Here is a 16603-nt window from a genome sequence, read left to right on the forward strand (position 1 = left end):
ATTTCATCCTGGACACTACAGAAAATGGGCTTAAAGTGTAAAAAACCGAACTTCTCCTTTAATGTACCCCTTGCAATGCACTTATGGACCACTAGGGGTACACATAACCCCTTGTGGGAACCACTGAGCTAGAGGTCTGTCTGTTTTGGAAGGTTCTGACCTGAACGGGTTGTGGGACAACCATCAGCGTTTCCATCCATCTCCATTACAGAATGTAGAGCAAGCACCAAAAGTGTTCTCCCTCTGATGTCACCATACAGACATGGGTTTCTAACCAGTTAATAATCAGAGGGCTGCTGTGGAGCTAATAATGCAGGATATTTGTATTAAAAATAAGCCTGTTTGATTCGTAATAACTCAGTACCGCCTACAGTACTCGAGTTGAGGGGGGATAAGGGGGGGTGGCATCCCCGTTCTTAAAAAAAAAACAAACAAAAAAAAATGGCCTCCTTCTTAAATGAACATTTTATCATTGAATGTGTAAAATTTCTACTATACATTAACAGTAGTGGCAATAATATTGCCATTTAGACATTTGGGGGGCTGTGGGCTTAGCCTGAGCAAAATAAATAAAATAAAATAAGTGGCCTACTATGACTATAAAGCTAATCCCAGTGGGAAATTTGTCCTTTGCATTAGTCCCTAAATTTGTAAAAGCATTGATAGCCATGCCAGTCCAGGGAAAGACTGCTGTTCTACTGTAAGGTGCCACGGTCAAGGTCAATGACCAACGTACCTGACATGTAAAAACCATACTATGCATACTGCTTTAGGTTAGCAGACTGTATCAATCCCCCTTTTTTAACAACTAGACTACTGACCACCTGGTATGTCCTGCTGCATGATTTAGTTGCAAAATTACATTAAATCAATATCCCATCATCAACACTTTATGTTTCTTGCATTGCTGCTATTACCAAAAGAGAGATATCACACCCTCCATTAAACAGTATTTCTTTGAATGGGTGGTCTGGTTTTACTTAATTGACCCAACATGTTTTTGGTGCTGATCGCCTTCTTGTCTGGCAAATTGAAATTGGTGACAGATGGCATGTAGCTGCAGGGAAATAGAAATTGCCCTAATCACTGTAACACTTAAAGAAACACAACCTCCTCAAGAATTATAGCACATACAGTCTGCTCTGTCTTTCAGAATTTACTATTTTCTTCAGTTAAGCTTATTGTTTTCTAACTTCCAATGAAAGGCAGACTATACTTTCATTTGTAGAATTACTCAGATCACTCTAGTTGTCAGATTCATTCAAAGTTGGTGGACTGGTTTGTTGCTCAGTGAGGAAACATTCTTTCCATTGTGAATGTGGACAACAAAGGAGATGAATGAAGATTTCAAGAAAAGAAAAAAAAAACATAAAAAATTAAACACTACTGCAATCATGTGAGTATTTGTAAGAGATGAGTACAAATGCATCAGTGTTCTTCAGCCTTAAAGCCTGAAAATGCTTGACCCTTGTTTTTACACTAAGTTAAGCTTTGATTTAAACGGATTTTAGATTTCAGTCAAGTTCGGCAGTAGTTTAGATCAAACAATGTGTCAGAAAAGCATGCATTATCTTAGCTCTGGATCTATGATTCATTTTCTGTAACAAGGTGAGCATCCAAATCATTGTAAAGTATTTGCCAACTCAAACCATTTTTCTTCCAGAAATACCCGAATTTCACATCAAACATCTTTACATAGCCCCGGAGAAGCTTTCTTCTCCATGCTGAAGAAAGTATTACCACAGCATGATACTGCCATCACCCTGTCTTACCAAAATGTTTGAATTTCCAAAGTAAGTGCTGTGGTATAATTTTCGACCAGACAGCATTTTACAGAACCAACATGTTCAGTTTTAGTCTCCCCTCCAAGCACATTTTCTACACATTTGCTGCATCCTCTACATGGCCTGTTGCCAAGTACTGCTAATCTCAATACAACTCCATTCCTGGCCCATGGTGAGTTTATTTGAGTTAAGATTACTCTAAGGATGGCACATAAATACAACCAACACATTATAGTCGATGGTAGATTAATGTGGTTTGTTATATTTACATAAGTAAAAGGAAACCTGATACCTAAGCCATATTTAATGAATCATAATACAATGTATATGATTATGTACTCGAAACGACATAGAACTACTAAAAGTGAAATCAACACAGGTAATACAATTAGGCTAAACCAAGCTCGAAACCAAAGGAGTGTGTTATTCTATTGGTCTGGTTTACAAACCACTGTCCTTGGTATACTCTGTTTACAGAAATACCAAGATAGTTTTAAAAGGAATTTTCCATTAAAGCAAAACTTACCCAAACAGACGCTAAGAGTGAAAAAGACGAGAAAACCCCGAATAGAAATTCGGAAAACACCTGGTGGAGTTTCAACTGAAGGCATAGTTTGACTTTCACTTTGCTTCAATCTCAGGTAGGCGACAGGAGAGGTTTTCCAAGTAAATTACGCACGGATTCGTAAAATCTCAAACATTTTAAGTTAAGCCACTATGGGCTGGTCTGAAAATAAATCGTAGAAACCAATTTAAGTATAAATCCCAGGAGCTTTCAAAGGAAACACCTGCGAAAGATTTTCTACCTATCCACCTGAGCTTCCGGGCAGACTTTACACCGGAAATAGAGCAATTATTTCACTTTAATAGTGCTAACTTTGAAACACTTGCATCGGGAAAAGTAGTGGTTTAAAGCCAAAAAATTGCGTGCCGAATATGTTCTTTTATTTCTACTTTATTTTAATATAGTTAGCGAAATTTAAATATGCATTTTCTCAACAAGATAAATAAAATAGGCTACTTTTAGTTTGAAAGTCTTCACGAGCGGATAATTTGAACATCCGGCTGTTTTCCAGCTTTACTATTCGTCCTTGTCGGAAAAGATTACCACCGTTTATATTGGAAGATAAGGCTCACAAAAAGTTCCATCTGCAGAACCACTTTGATTAGTTTACAGACAAAAACACAGTTGTTGTTTTTTTATTCTACAGAGCACAACACTTCAGCTGCTATCAGTAGTTTTCTCCACTTAAATCTATGGGTTTAAGTAAAAAAAACGTCTGATTTTAGTCATCACATTTTTAAGCAACGGGGTTTTTAAAACATACCAGAATATCAAATTTTAGAAAATGATGGAAAAACGTAAATCTTGCAGTAATGATCTTAATAATGAATATTTTAATAAATAGGATGCTTAGAGAGGGAAATATTATTAATAGAAATCTTGCTATGTAAAACAAAACAAAAAAAAAAAAACAATAGTTTTGGGGATGTTATATTATTAAAACAGTGTTTTTAATAAAGTTGCACTATGATCATGTTATGTCCTAAGGGCGTGCCCAGTTATGAAGAAAAAGGCAATTGTTTTATTATTTATTTTAAACACATTTTACCAATGCGTTGTTTACAATATCTGCATGAAATTCCAGCATCAGATAGGCATTTGTGGTACAATGAACACATTTTATCATCATTGTAAGGCTGGAAATCAATGCTTTAGTATTTAACTTTTTTGTTTTAGTTGGGTATTCTCTTCTACATCAATAATAGTATTTTACAAAACAAAATGACTTCATATTTTCAAATTAATATTACCATAAGAAAGCGTATATCTTAATTTCTTATAAAATTTTGATGTTTTTCTTTGTCCTCCAATCTAAAAACAAAACAAATAAAACAGTTAGTCCCCAGTTTTACAATAAACCACATACGGTAAATGTTTTTATAGTAGCCTATTGATTCAAAACTCAAGTTTTCTTCAAAAGTTCAAGTGTGATTCATTACTCAGGACCTCTTTTTTAAAAGAAAGGGAAAATTGCTCTTTAATTAAAATGCTAAGATAAATTTCTTTTCAATTACCTAATGTGTTAAGATGCATTTTTAATGCTAAAGTAACATTTAGACATTGGTTATCCATCAGAAAACATAAAAGATAAAGATAACAAAAAAATCAAAGAACATTTTTTTTTTTTTTAAAGTTTGACTGCTTACATTAGTATAAACACAGCAATGTTTCAAAGTGGCAAGTGAATAAAAACAATGTACTTTTCCTGCTTCATTTCATTCTTTTCTTTGCTGTATCAAAAATAAAGTCCAATTCACCAAAGTCTTTTTCACTGGCACTCTGACGGAGGCGGGACTCTGTGAATGTGTGTGTAAGATTTCATGAGTGTCACACTGCCATGGTGGGACACCCCCAGCGGTAAGACACACTCCTCTGTCAACACCCCTCGATCAACGTCCCAGCACATCACTGTGGAGATTACTTGGTTCTTGTTGTCCCTTCCCCCAGTGATAAAAAGTTTGTTGTTGCATGCCGCGATGGCACAGCTTGCCCTCTCCCCCAGACGGGTCACAAGAGACCAGGAGTCAGACAGAGGAGAGTAGCAGTACATGGCATGCATGGCTCCACCTGGAAACACAAAGATTTGTAAAAATGTATACATGCTACTGAAATCAGTGACTTCAGTCTTAATGAATCAAAAGCATTTACTAGTTTTCAATCTTAGCTCATCAGTTTGTGTAATAATTGGACTATATGTGTTTCACTATGTCTCATTTTTAGTTAAAATGTGCTCCTGAAGGTTACAGCAAAGGTGCAGCGGTAGAGTATGCAACCTTTATACGTAGGCCTTAGTGTTTGACACCGCCGTCCCAAGTTCTCAAAAATCTCCACCCCCTTTCCTGTCTGTCTACTTTCAAAGAAAGGCCACAAGTGCCACCAAACTTCAAATAAATAAAAATAAAAGAGGCCCTAAATGTTTGTTTCTGTCCTTCTCTGCATTTGTTTCCTGTCCTCTGTGCCTCCAACTAAATAGGATATAAATAATATGAATTGAACAGCCATTTGTTAATTAATGTCACAAATGGATTTCTGATTAAATAAAGAAATGCCTTAAAGAACTATTTATACCCCTTGAATTTTGTCACACTTTCTTATGTAATAATAAAAACTCATTTAGCTGAATATGATAAACCTATACATAATTCTGAACTGAAAGAAAAATGTTAGACCATCTCTTTTTTGTGCATATAAAACTCTAAAATGGTTAGTATGCAGCCTCTTGAGCTAACAGTGATTTACTGTAGCTGTCTCTCCCAGCTGTTCTCCCAGGGGTCATAATGTGTTTAGGATATTCATTTTCTGCTACATAATAGCTTTTGTATGTCGGCCAAATGCTAAAATTTTGTTCTCATATGACCAGAGGACCTTCTTTCACATGTTTGCTTGAAGTCCTAAATCGCCAGCGGCTAGCTGAATTGCAGCTGAAGGAAATCAAGAGATAATCCCACCTGAGCTGTGGATCTCTGTCAATCCTCCATAAAAGTTAGGTAGTAGATTTTAGGTTGAAAAAAATCTCATTGTAGGTTTGCATTTAGCCATTCCTTTTCATTTTTAAATAATCTGTTGAGTGCTCAGTGAAATGCTCAAAGCTCGGATATCATTTTAAAAGTTAATACGGCTTACAATTTCTCCCCAATTTTCTCCCGGACCTGACTTTGGCTGGTTTAAGCTTCTATTTAGTGGTAAAAGGGTGAAAGGAACATAATGCACTGTTTACTTTCTGATAAATATTACAAGGAGTCTCAAGATTTGTAATTTTGTATCTCCACTTCACTATAACGCAATATTTTCCATTGGCCAATCAGATTTTTTTCTTATTACAACATAGCTTGTTCCTGTAGTGCTGCAAAATGTGGAAAAACCTTAAAGGGCAATAATCATTGTACTGTAATATACTCACAAAATGTAAAAGATAGAGGTACAAAAATATCCTGTCTACAAAAAGCTACACTTCAATTAATCTGTGAATTTATTCTCTACTGGGAAAGAGAATAAAACATATTTCAAAATTCAAACAGAATGCCAATAGAAATATTAATGCAATAATAGAAACAGCAAATGTTGACGCAAAAAATACATTTACATTAGGACTTTATTTTGATTAAGCACCCCAAATGTGTTTAAAAATGGATACCTAGTTATTTGAAATAGGAAGTGTTTAAATAATGATCTATCCTAGGAGTTTCTGTAGGAAAAGTCCCTTGCAGCAGGTATAAACCTTGTTTGTTTACATACTTTTAAATGATGCTTTTGATATGAAATGTTTAGTCTGGTTATGTTTCTGGATTTGAAAGTAAGATGTCTCAATGCATGGACTCTTGCTGCTGTAAGATTTGCAGAGAATGTGGTTTGGCAAAGAGCCGCCAAGATAAGGGTTTGCCTTTCCTGATACAATGGCTGTGTTCCACTTTTGCAAATTTGCACGCTGGTTATCCTGTAGTGCTTATGCAAAAACAGAACTTCCTTTTAGTGGAATGCAGCCCTGGTTAATATATGCCTGTGACTGAGCTGCAAATAAAAATCATGATATTTGCAGTGAAATTTTCCCTGCCGACTTTGATATTGGGAGTCCTTTCTTAATAGGGACAGATAGTGAAGAATGTCCAAAATCAAATAGCCACATATTTTACATAAAAGATAAAATGTTGTCTGGGTGTCTATTTTGATCAGACACCAGATTTGGCAAATCTTGCATTATATCATTTGTATTTTAGGTAGAATTAAACTATTTTTACACTTCATACTTACCCACAACGTAAATGCAGTTCTTAAATGTCACAGCATTGGTGCATTTGGTTTCGATGGGGATGGGCGCTCGCAGTTCCCAGCTGTCTGCTCCTGGTTCCCAGCACTGAACTTTATCCGTGGCTAGTTTTCCATTAGGCCCGCCACCAATCACATAGATCCATCTGTCAAAACTTGCTGCGGCGAAAGAGCTGACACCCACTGCGAGAGGTGTCACCTGTAGAGAAAAAATTAAAAAGGCTACTGAGCAAGAACAATTCAGTAAAATGAAAAAATGTGAAATAGATTGAGACAGAAGTCTATTTCATTCACTAGAAAAACGACCTAGAAATAAGTAAAAATTTCTTAAATTAAGTGTATTACCCTTGATTTGAGTAGGTAAATGAGATAGTTTAAAAAAAACAATATTTCACCCAAATTTTAATATTTATGTAATTTTAATTCAAATTTCCATTTATCTTTTTGTTAGAAAATTAAAACACACCTACTTAAAAAAACTTACCATGATGCATATTCATTAATATAATATAGTTTATTTATTTCAAATACATAACTGTCAGGTTAATGAATTTGAAATTTAAAAAGTATATTTACCTAAAATACTTTTTATTTCAAATGCATAAAGGTCCTTGGTTTTAATTTGATAATAATCAGGTTACCTTAATGCAAACAAACAAGTGGATCTATTGAACAAATATTAAACAAAGATGATCTGAGAAATGAAAAAAGTCCTGTTTTATTTCTTAATTAGAAAAACAACAACTATCCAAACCATATGGCAGCAATATAAATATAAGAGAAATATTATGGATGGTCCTTAAACCTAATGTATGCATGATTGTGATAATTGTTTAAGTTTAAGCTGCTGCATCTTAATTGGTTTTAAATCTAACCGAGTCATTCAGCAGATGTACTTCGAATCATAATTCATCTGAGTTTGAGGTCAGAAACCGATGGCTGGAGCTTTTCCTTAAAGCATTTCCAGTTATTCATGGTTTCATTAATTACTGAAAGTTGACATTTCTGGGAGAACCAAAGAAGCCCCAGATCGCCACACTACCACCATGATGTTTGACCTTCAGTGGGATGTAATTTCTTTAAAATGTTGTGTTCATTTCACACCCAATATAAGATGATGCAGACCAGTCAAAAACTTCATAACATCTCACCAATAGCGTTTTTTTTTAGCGTTTTTTTTTAGATCTACAAGGGCTTATTTAGGTAAATAGAAGACAGACCTTTGTTTTCTTTGTTTAGCAATGGTTTTCACTGGAATTCCCTGCTGCATGATTTAGTTCCTCTTAATGGGGTCAAGTAAAGCCTACAAGGCCATAGATGTTGTTTTTGTCCTCCTGTAACCTTCTGCATGAGTGATCTATGTGTTCTTTAAGTAATATTCATAGCTGATCCACTTTGGAAAGGTTTACTGCTGCAAATTAATGGGGAAGGCCACAAGCTAAAATGTCTTGCTTTGCTTAAAAAGTTGGCTCCAAGTCATTTAAGCTGTTGCTGTGGTTTGTACCTGACAATGTTAATCACCATGTTTTCAGAATAATAACTCTCACTGTAGTTCTAAATTGTTTTGTATCTTGATCAAAGTTGCTAGACTTATTTCTTAATCTTTTTTATCTCTAAATATCCAGCCATATCTTTCTTTTAGAGACCTTTAGGTGATTTCATGTTGTCAGAAAGGTTCTGATTAAGCAATTTCTTCATTCTGAAAGAGCTCATGATTTAAGGAGGCTTGTTAAGTAATGTATTTTCTGCTTTTTGAACTGAGTTGGTCTGATATAAAATTTTATTTATCTGAAATGTTTAGGTATGACAGAAATGCAAAAACAGAACACATTTATAAATGGGAATTATTTTGACACTGTTTGCTTCTATTACAAAAATAAACCCTCATAAAAGTTTTATGTACCCCAGAAGAGCTTATTTAGCCTCAACAAAGACTATTCATGTTCAAGGGAATTTTTAACATTGTATGGTATGATCCCAGTGTAAAAGGGAACTTAGGGATAACAAGGACAGTTTTGAACTACAATTGTATTACCTGTGTCCAGCGGTTGTGAAAAGGATCATAGGATTCCACACTGGCAAGTCTTTGAACCCCATCAAATCCACCCAGTGCGTAGACTTTCCCACCATGAACAGCCATTTTGTGTCTCCAGCGTCCACTAGACAGCGACTCAATTTGGATCCACTTGTCCAGGGCCCCGTTATATTTCCAAACATCATGTTGGGTTTCTTTACCACCTTACGAAATCATATGAGAAAAATGTCAACTTCCACTTAGACTTCTTGTCCCTCTGAGCACTGATTAATCATGGGATATGGTTAAGGCCAGTTCTTCTGGCCTGTATTCCAGTATTGTGTTGTGTTATTATGAGTGTTTAGTATCAACAGCTCAGTGACCTTGTCTTAACAGTTGCATAGTGTGATTCTTAGCAGTTAAAATAACAATAGCTGAAATGTCAGTTCTACAGGCTGGGAAACGCCTTAAACCACAATAACTGTTACTGCAGATGATAGCTCATCTTCCTGTTTGTTTCGTTCTCTGGTAAACTCTGAATTTATCAGTACAGCCATCACATCACATCTCAGTTACAGTTTAATAATGTAACATGGAGCAAGAACTCCAATCTAAAAAAAACTTGATGGTGGAATCATGTTTGATTCTTTTTTTATATACGGTATATAAGAAGTTTGTAAATTGATCTCTTACCTGATATGTAAACTTCATTGTGGAAAGTTATGCAAGAGAACTCAACCCATTTCCTGTTCTGGGACTCATCTTCCATCTCTGTCATTGGCAGCCGGGCCACCTCCAGACGGCTGCGTCTCAGAGGGTCCAAGCAGGTTACAGTGGAAATAAAGCGCTCATCTTTAGTGCATCCTCCGATGATCAAAAAAACTTCTGACAAAAAGTGCTGCACTCGTGGTTTGGTTCGCTCTGAGACCACCTATAAACAGGTCAATGACAAAGATAGAGTTTCCAAAGCTTGGAATGGTTTTGGTCATGGAAAGATTGCTTGTGAACATTTAGTGGATACCAACCTCTCTACCGGAAAGGTGATACATGCGGGCCTCTTGTAGCAAATAGAAAGCCTCGGTGCAGCGGCGTATCAACTCATCGGACTCAACTTTTTCCACAAAGTATGACGGTTCCAACAGTGGCAACCGCACATGCGAAAGCAAGCTTGCCAGAAATGGATAGCGTTCATCTTGCTTGGCTCTTACCCAGTGCATCAGAGCTACAAAGACACACTCCTCACACTTTGCATCAAGGTCATCCCTCTGCAAGATGGCCTCCAGAGACTCGCTCGGCAGCTCTAGGAAGTCCTGCTGCTGGACCACCTGAGAGAATTGGGAGGTGATAAAGTCCTGGGCCCTGGACTTCAGCATGGGCAGAGCGTGGCGGTCGGCCAGATTTAGGATCCCTACGCAGGTTTCGAGGTGAATAGAGTTGCTCAAAAAGCTTGCACAAGCGTCTACCACACGGAGAAACTGAAAAACAAGAATACATTCCTTTATTTTACGGTCAGTCCCAGCTGACACATACTGTATACAACATTCATTAATACAGTAATAATTAGGATAAAACCACAACAACTCTTTCATCTCTTGGAGTCAAATCGTTAAGAACACTCTACCTAAGAAATCAGCATGACTCCACAGTGGCAGTTGAAATTCCATTAGGGCTTTGGTAGCATACTGACAGCTTTTTCATGGGTGGGTACAGCTCTACTCTTGGGCAAAAGGATGTTAGATGTCAGTCTGTTTGTTCTACTTGGATTAAAGTTATTGCTATGTGAATGGTGAAGAGGTGTGCGTACTGCTTGTGGACAGCTAGAAATAATCAAACTATTATCAAATGGATGAGCTCAAGCAGGAAAAATCCATGCCAATGTTGTCTGATGGGGCTCACCTTTAAGTTTGGTTTGTACAGATTTAAAGCTGGCCTCCATAAAAATGCACTTCTTGAAATAAAGTCAACCGTGACAAGTTTGCACACTGGAATTCTTCAAATTTATGGTCATAATAAAGCCGTTCTAAAACTGTCTTTTGGCCTCTAGTGACCTTTATTTTAGAAAGTACATTAGATAGATAGCAAATGGGATTAAAGAAAGGGGGAAGACATGCGGCAAAGTTCACTAGGACGTGAACATGTGAAAGCAGCATTGAGGACCAACGCTTAACCACTGTACCACTGCCGCGCCACCTCAGACCAGTTAAAACTAAACTAATTATTTTTAGATAAAATACATATTGATACAGTGTATTCTCATTATGAGTTTGTATGAAATAATGAGAATATGTTGATTGATAACACATCAATTTGTAATACATATTGTTTTTTTTTTTTTACCTATGCATAAAGTTTAGTTGTAAAATAATCTCTCATTCCCACAGGTACAGTACAATAACGTAAAAAAAAAAAATGAATAGAAATAAATAAATATTATTTCTATATACCACAAATTCCTAGTTTATTCACCCACCACATTTCTGTGTTTTTAGTATTTCAGACATTTTTCAGGTAATGATGATAAAGAACAAATATTTACCTTTCTATAATTGTTTGGTGAAATACTGGAGCCCTGATTTCCACCACTTAACTGTTATGTTTGCTGAATTTCGCTTTACATGGAAACAGTGATTTTATTTCCATACAGTTGCCCACCAATGTGCCTGTCTTATTTCCGCCTGTGTTTTTCAGCACTTGAGTCTATATATGGTTCTGTCATTAGGGTCTCAGAGCTTTATAAGCTTTTCTATGAATTTCCAGAACCGTAATAACTTTAGTCATTTATCTTAGTATATAAATAGCTGGAGGTACGTATTTACCAACGAAATGGAAACCGGGTTGCAAATGTCATTTTTTTCAAGTTAACTTTATCTAATGTCCTACTACAAACCTTTGTCATCACTGAAACAAAAGAAAAATGAACTTTGCCCATAATAATACATTTTATCAAATATGAAACTGATTTGTTAGGCTGATCAATACAATAAAAATTATTTCTAATTTGCCCTAATGTGGTTCATGATTTTATCCATCTTTAATAATTCACTCCAGATATAGATTATATTGCTTTCTAAATCTTGTGTGATTTTAACTCTAACCACACTTAATGGTTACACTAAGTTTGTGCCCCTTAAAGAGCTAGAAAAACCTGCCAAATGCTTGTTTTTTTATTTTCTTTTTTTCAAACTGTAACGTACAAATTGCTTGCTGCAAAAATAGAAACACAAAAACACAAACACCTGCCTCCTCCCTTGAACGGCACAGCTGTGCAATAAATTTAAACCTATATGGAAAACTGATCCAAGTTGTAAACAACAGCCAACTTTCACTTCCCTCTCAGAGTGACTGAAGTCTTACCCCATTTACTGTGCGTCTTCCACAGGTGGAATGAGAAGATAGCTTAGTTTAATGCAGCATTAATGTTCAGGGCTACAGCTTTTCTGAATGTATTTTTTTCTGTTAAATTTGTGCTATAGGGCAGCAGCTTTTCTAAATAACATACTATTGGGTCAATCATGTGGTCAAAAATAACATCTGGGGTTATCAAAAGCTTTAAAGAGATAATAATGATTTTGTTTCTCTACCCACACAAAAGATACTTGTCAAAAAAATCTATCAATATTGAAACTACTTAAAATCCACTTTGATCAGCTCAGATAGGCATATTTAAATCTCCTAACCTAAAGCTTTTATTACAGAGCTGTAAGTTCTCAAAAAGTTTGGGTTGTCTTGTTTAGTTTATCATTTCAAGTCCCGTCCATTCACTATTTTAAACCTTTATTTTATAATCAAGCATTGACATTTTGACCTTTCCTACTAAGAGTTAACAAAAAATCAAACCGTTTCACACATACTTCCTTAAACCCTGTTTTTTTTTTTTTATTGCAATTTATGTTTTAAGTTCAAGATAAACTATAATAAAATGCTAAAAAAAAAAAAAAAAATTGTTTGGTTGTTTATCTGCAGTGTGTATTACATCGCTAGGTTCCGACTTATATTTGGCTTAAACTGCACTTATAAAAAATAACAGTGAACAAAAATAAGTAAGCATTTTAAAAGCTTAAAACAGGTAAGCTCCTCATGTGGAATTAACACTTAAAGAGCACAAACAGACATGTACAAAATTTATATTTTTTCCAGTGTTTTCTAATAATTCCTTTGCGTTAGGAAAGATGAATGATCACAAAATGCTCAAACCTTATACATTCTTTAAATCAATTGTGTATCATCATGAAAACTTTGCCTTGTGTTTGACCTTGTTTCCATTTTAAAATCCTGATTCCATTTGATCTAGTTTACTTTTATTTTATTTGAAAGATTATGACCACTGATAAAACTGAATTTATTATATAAGGTTCATAGGGATTGCATGGCTAAATTTACTTACAACAGCCAAAACATAGAGCATAGAAAATAACTTGAATGTTAAAGCAGCAACAACTGGGATAACCTAATACTTGGCTGAAATGAGGAACCCTGCAGTAGATGGCATTATGTATTTTTTAAAAGGTCAAACATGGGAAAACCACCCTGCATGTGAAAATCATTCAACGTTAACATTTATGTACTTTTATAAAATTTCAAGCTGATGTACCTGAAACTGGCTGGCTGCCTCCAGTATTCCCTGAACATTTGAGTGTGTGAGTAGGGCTTTGCTGGTGTAGGTATACTCCAAGAGAGAGCGCATGGTCCCGCTGTCTAAGCCTTTTATTTCCACACGCTTCTCGTGAGTCTCCTTGAGTCCACTGCAAAACATGGCCCTGTTCGGACAAACATTGGGTTGGTGAAGCCAGAAGTCCCTGGCAATACCTTCACTCATAAACTGACTTTTATTTACCTGAAGTACTGACTGGCAGCAGCCAGAATAGCCCTGTGGCAGGGGAAGTCTTTCCCTTCAACACAGAGGGTCACATCGGTCAGTTCTCTGTTCACCCGCAATGTTTCCATCCCTCTCTGCAGCTCCACAGCCAGGCCTCCATCTTGCCAACATAGCTCAGTTCCACCTCCAGGCTTCTCTTTGTCGTCAGTCAGAGTTGGCCCATCTGCAAGTGGCAACACCGGACAGTCTGTCGTCCTCTCCAGGGAGCCACTCATCTTATTTCCCACCAGCAATTTCCACAGAAATACGGTTTTCACAGAAAAAAAGCAGTCCGCACCTTTAGGAACATCTGAAGGCTCAGACAGAGAGAGGAGAAAAACAAACCTTTGTGGTTCACGCTCAGAGCAGTTGTGACGGGTTGAGATGAGAATTCGTTTTTTTTTTTTTCGTCTGTCCTCATCATACTTCCTATTCCTGTTCTGTGAGGAAGATTCATATGCTGTTTCTCAACACTTCCTCTTCTATTGAGCTGAGTAGATTTCCCCTAATTTACCCAATATTCCACTTTTTGCAAGAAAAAAAGAAACAAAGCAAAAATGAAACAAATTTAAAACAATCCAAAGCTCAGCAAAGTAAAATAACTTTAAAGGAAACCAATAAACAGCTAACAATTGATGACATGAATGTTCAGGGAAGTCTAATAATTTGTTTTTCTCTTGTTTGGTTCACCTTCTCAGTCTTCTTGATAGCTAAAAACTGACAGCTAAAACGAATAGATGCTGCTTATAAATTCAGTAAAGATTTTTATATATCTGTGCTTAACTTTATGGCAACCTGGCATAACCAAAAAATCCCCTAATGTTCTCCTTTCTGGTGGAGGATATAAGACCTAAATAATATTTTTGCAAAGTTTTTATTAGACTTAGACAATGCATACCTAAAAAAAAAACAATGGTTTAGAGTGCAAACTTGAAAATGTAGCACTAGCAATTGATATATTACTAATCATATGAAGCTATAATATGTACAGGAACATAAGAAGAAAAATAGTTTGATTAGAATTTACCATTTCCAATCACAAATAGTCAATATGCAATATGTGTTAACTTACAAATTTAATATTGCTGGATCTAAATAGCAACGAAAGTAAAACTTGACATGACTTATGTACAAGTTCAGCTTTTGATAAAAGTAGAAGTAAACTTTCACTGTGGCCGTTATTTATACAACAACTCTTAATTTAAAAAAAGATCAAGATTAGGGTAACCAATGATAAAAAAGAAAAAGCAATTGAAGCATTTAGGGCTTCTGGTGTCATAAAAGCAATTAAGAATATATAATATAAGAGAAATCCCTCCTACAAGGCAGAGCACTGCTGTGCCTCTCGATATACGAGAGGATACAATGTCATTGTTAATTATTCAACCTTATCTGGATCTCACATTAGAGAAATTTATCTCTGCTTTTAACCCATCCTCTTGGGGTTTAGTGGGCTGCCATTGTTGGGTGCATGGGGAGCAGTGTGGGCTTAAGGATCTTGCTCAGAGAAGCAGAGTGGCAGTCTGTGGGAGTGGGGCTTGAACTCAGAACCTCAAGATTCCAAGCTCTATGCACTAATCACGAGGCTGCCATTGCTCCTTCAACTTACCAATGCAGCAAAAATAACAAAAGGGAACAGCAGCCAGGTAATAATATCTCACATTCCCACTTTACAGATTTCAAGTAAATTTTTGGTGGTTTAGCTCTTATGGTCATTGTTTGTGCTGACAAATGAGGAATTTGACTTTGGTTTCCAAATGACTCATATCGAAGTCCGCGGTCCAAAGCAACAACTGAACTCTTTAAAAAGCATATTTAAAGGGAGTAAAAGGACAGTATGTAAAGAAAAAAAAAAAAGAATCATAGTAGTATTGAAGTATGAATTCTTTCTTTGTTTAAGTAAATACATAAAATTAGAAGGCAGATTGCAATAGTGCAGAGGCCCTGATTGTGTTAGATTGTGTTGTTCTAGAGGAATATTACCTGATAAACAAACAAACAATCAAAAGAGGGGGTCTATCAATAAAGTAATATAAGGCAATATTGTCTGTTTTGCCTAATGCTTAAGTCAAAGTAGAACAGATCAGTCAACCTATTACTGCAAATTTGTTCCAGAAATTTGATCTTTTTTTATATTTCAATAGATAACTCTGTATCTTAGTTTATTATGAATTATTAAGTTATACATTTAAGTAATTATTCATAAGAAATACATTTACATAAATTGGGTTATATTTTTTGCATACATTTTTTTTTTCATTTTGATTATTATAATGCAGCCATTCCATTGGACCTCAAGCAGCCTAGATCTTATCCCCCCTCTTGTCTCCTCCACACTAGCGAAGGCGTTTTTATATTACAACCTCTCAGGCTGTGGTTATCCAATACTATTTTTTGAATACCTAACAAACCAAATTTTTGCTTCTATCATTTGAGTTTAATTGTTGCCAATGCAGCTATAAATAATGCATGTACGAAAAAATTTGTGAAAACCTAGCTAAATAAATATATGGAAACTCTTAAACCAACTTTATTGACTATATTCTACAATTCTGGTTTATCATTGCAGATGTTTACACAGCAGAACTCCACTACTATATTTGATTTCCAATCTAATAAAAAACTCCTTTCTATATATAGCTAGTACCTTAAATATATATACATTTATATCTGTACATTCAGACATGTACATTCAGATATACGTTACGATATTATAATTTTTTTATTTCTTTCTGCACCTGCACAGGTTTTATTATGCTGTTTTCTTTTAATGAATGAATTTATAAAATAAATTAAAAAAAAAAATAGAAAAAATGTATTAATGAAAGCAATTGATCCTAACTAACAAATGCAGGAGCAGTAAGACTGAATACACTCATAATATGTTACCTCTTCTACATACCGATATAATTCAGAATTATGTTTATTAGCAAATAGTTTTAAAGTCTAGTTCTAATCCACTGATACTTAAAGAATACAGATCATAAGACAAACCTGTATGTGTCCTAATTCACCACCAGGCTACACTGTTGTTGCATTGATGTTTCCCACAAAGGTGGATTTGATCTCCTGACTTATAGCAGAGAAATAGGTCAGACGTGTTTTTAGGTTGTTACCTAGCA

The 16603-nt window shown here is 35.5% G+C and overlaps 2 protein-coding genes across 2 annotated transcripts in view; both read right to left on the reverse strand.

Annotated features, from left to right (window-relative positions):
- The window catches only part of slamf1 (signaling lymphocytic activation molecule family member 1), a 7735-nt gene extending 5138 nt beyond the window's left edge, over window positions 1-2597 (reverse strand). The window contains exon 1 of the mRNA XM_015400474.1: window positions 2311-2597. Within this exon, the coding sequence (XP_015255960.1) occupies window positions 2311-2395 (85 nt within the window). The 5' untranslated portion in view covers window positions 2396-2597. The remainder of the gene's footprint in view (window positions 1-2310) is intronic.
- An 811-nt stretch (window positions 2598-3408) lies between these two features.
- klhl6 (kelch like family member 6) lies at window positions 3409-13844 on the reverse strand. Its single transcript, XM_015400478.1, has 7 exons — window positions 13461-13844; window positions 13218-13383; window positions 9652-10101; window positions 9320-9557; window positions 8648-8850; window positions 6598-6811; window positions 3409-4416 (listed from the first exon to the last, which is right to left on the reverse strand). The coding sequence occupies exons 1-7, from the start codon at window positions 13715-13717 to the stop codon at window positions 4118-4120; spliced, it is 1827 nt and encodes a 608-aa protein (XP_015255964.1). The 5' UTR covers window positions 13718-13844; the 3' UTR covers window positions 3409-4117.
- Between the last annotated feature and the right edge of the window lie 2759 nt (window positions 13845-16603).

This window comes from Cyprinodon variegatus, unplaced genomic scaffold (assembly GCF_000732505.1).
Source record: "Cyprinodon variegatus isolate N-32 unplaced genomic scaffold, C_variegatus-1.0 Scaffold1109, whole genome shotgun sequence".
In the NCBI taxonomy this organism is placed as follows: Eukaryota; Metazoa; Chordata; class Actinopteri; order Cyprinodontiformes; family Cyprinodontidae; genus Cyprinodon; species Cyprinodon variegatus.

What these genes read in the sequence shown, in the direction of transcription:
- klhl6 (XM_015400478.1), bottom strand. Translation starts at nt 13,717, where the DNA reads ATGAGTGGCTCCCTGGAGAGGACGACAGACTGTCCGGTGTTGCCACTT. An exon ending in CAATGAAGTTTACATATCAG is followed by an intron (nt 8,851 to 9,319) that starts GTAAGAGATCAA and finishes TGATTTCGTAAG; the next exon opens with GTGGTAAAGAAACCCAACAT. An exon ending in TTCACAACCGCTGGACACAG is followed by an intron (nt 6,812 to 8,647) that starts GTAATACAATTG and finishes TTTTCTCTACAG; the next exon opens with GTGACACCTCTCGCAGTGGG.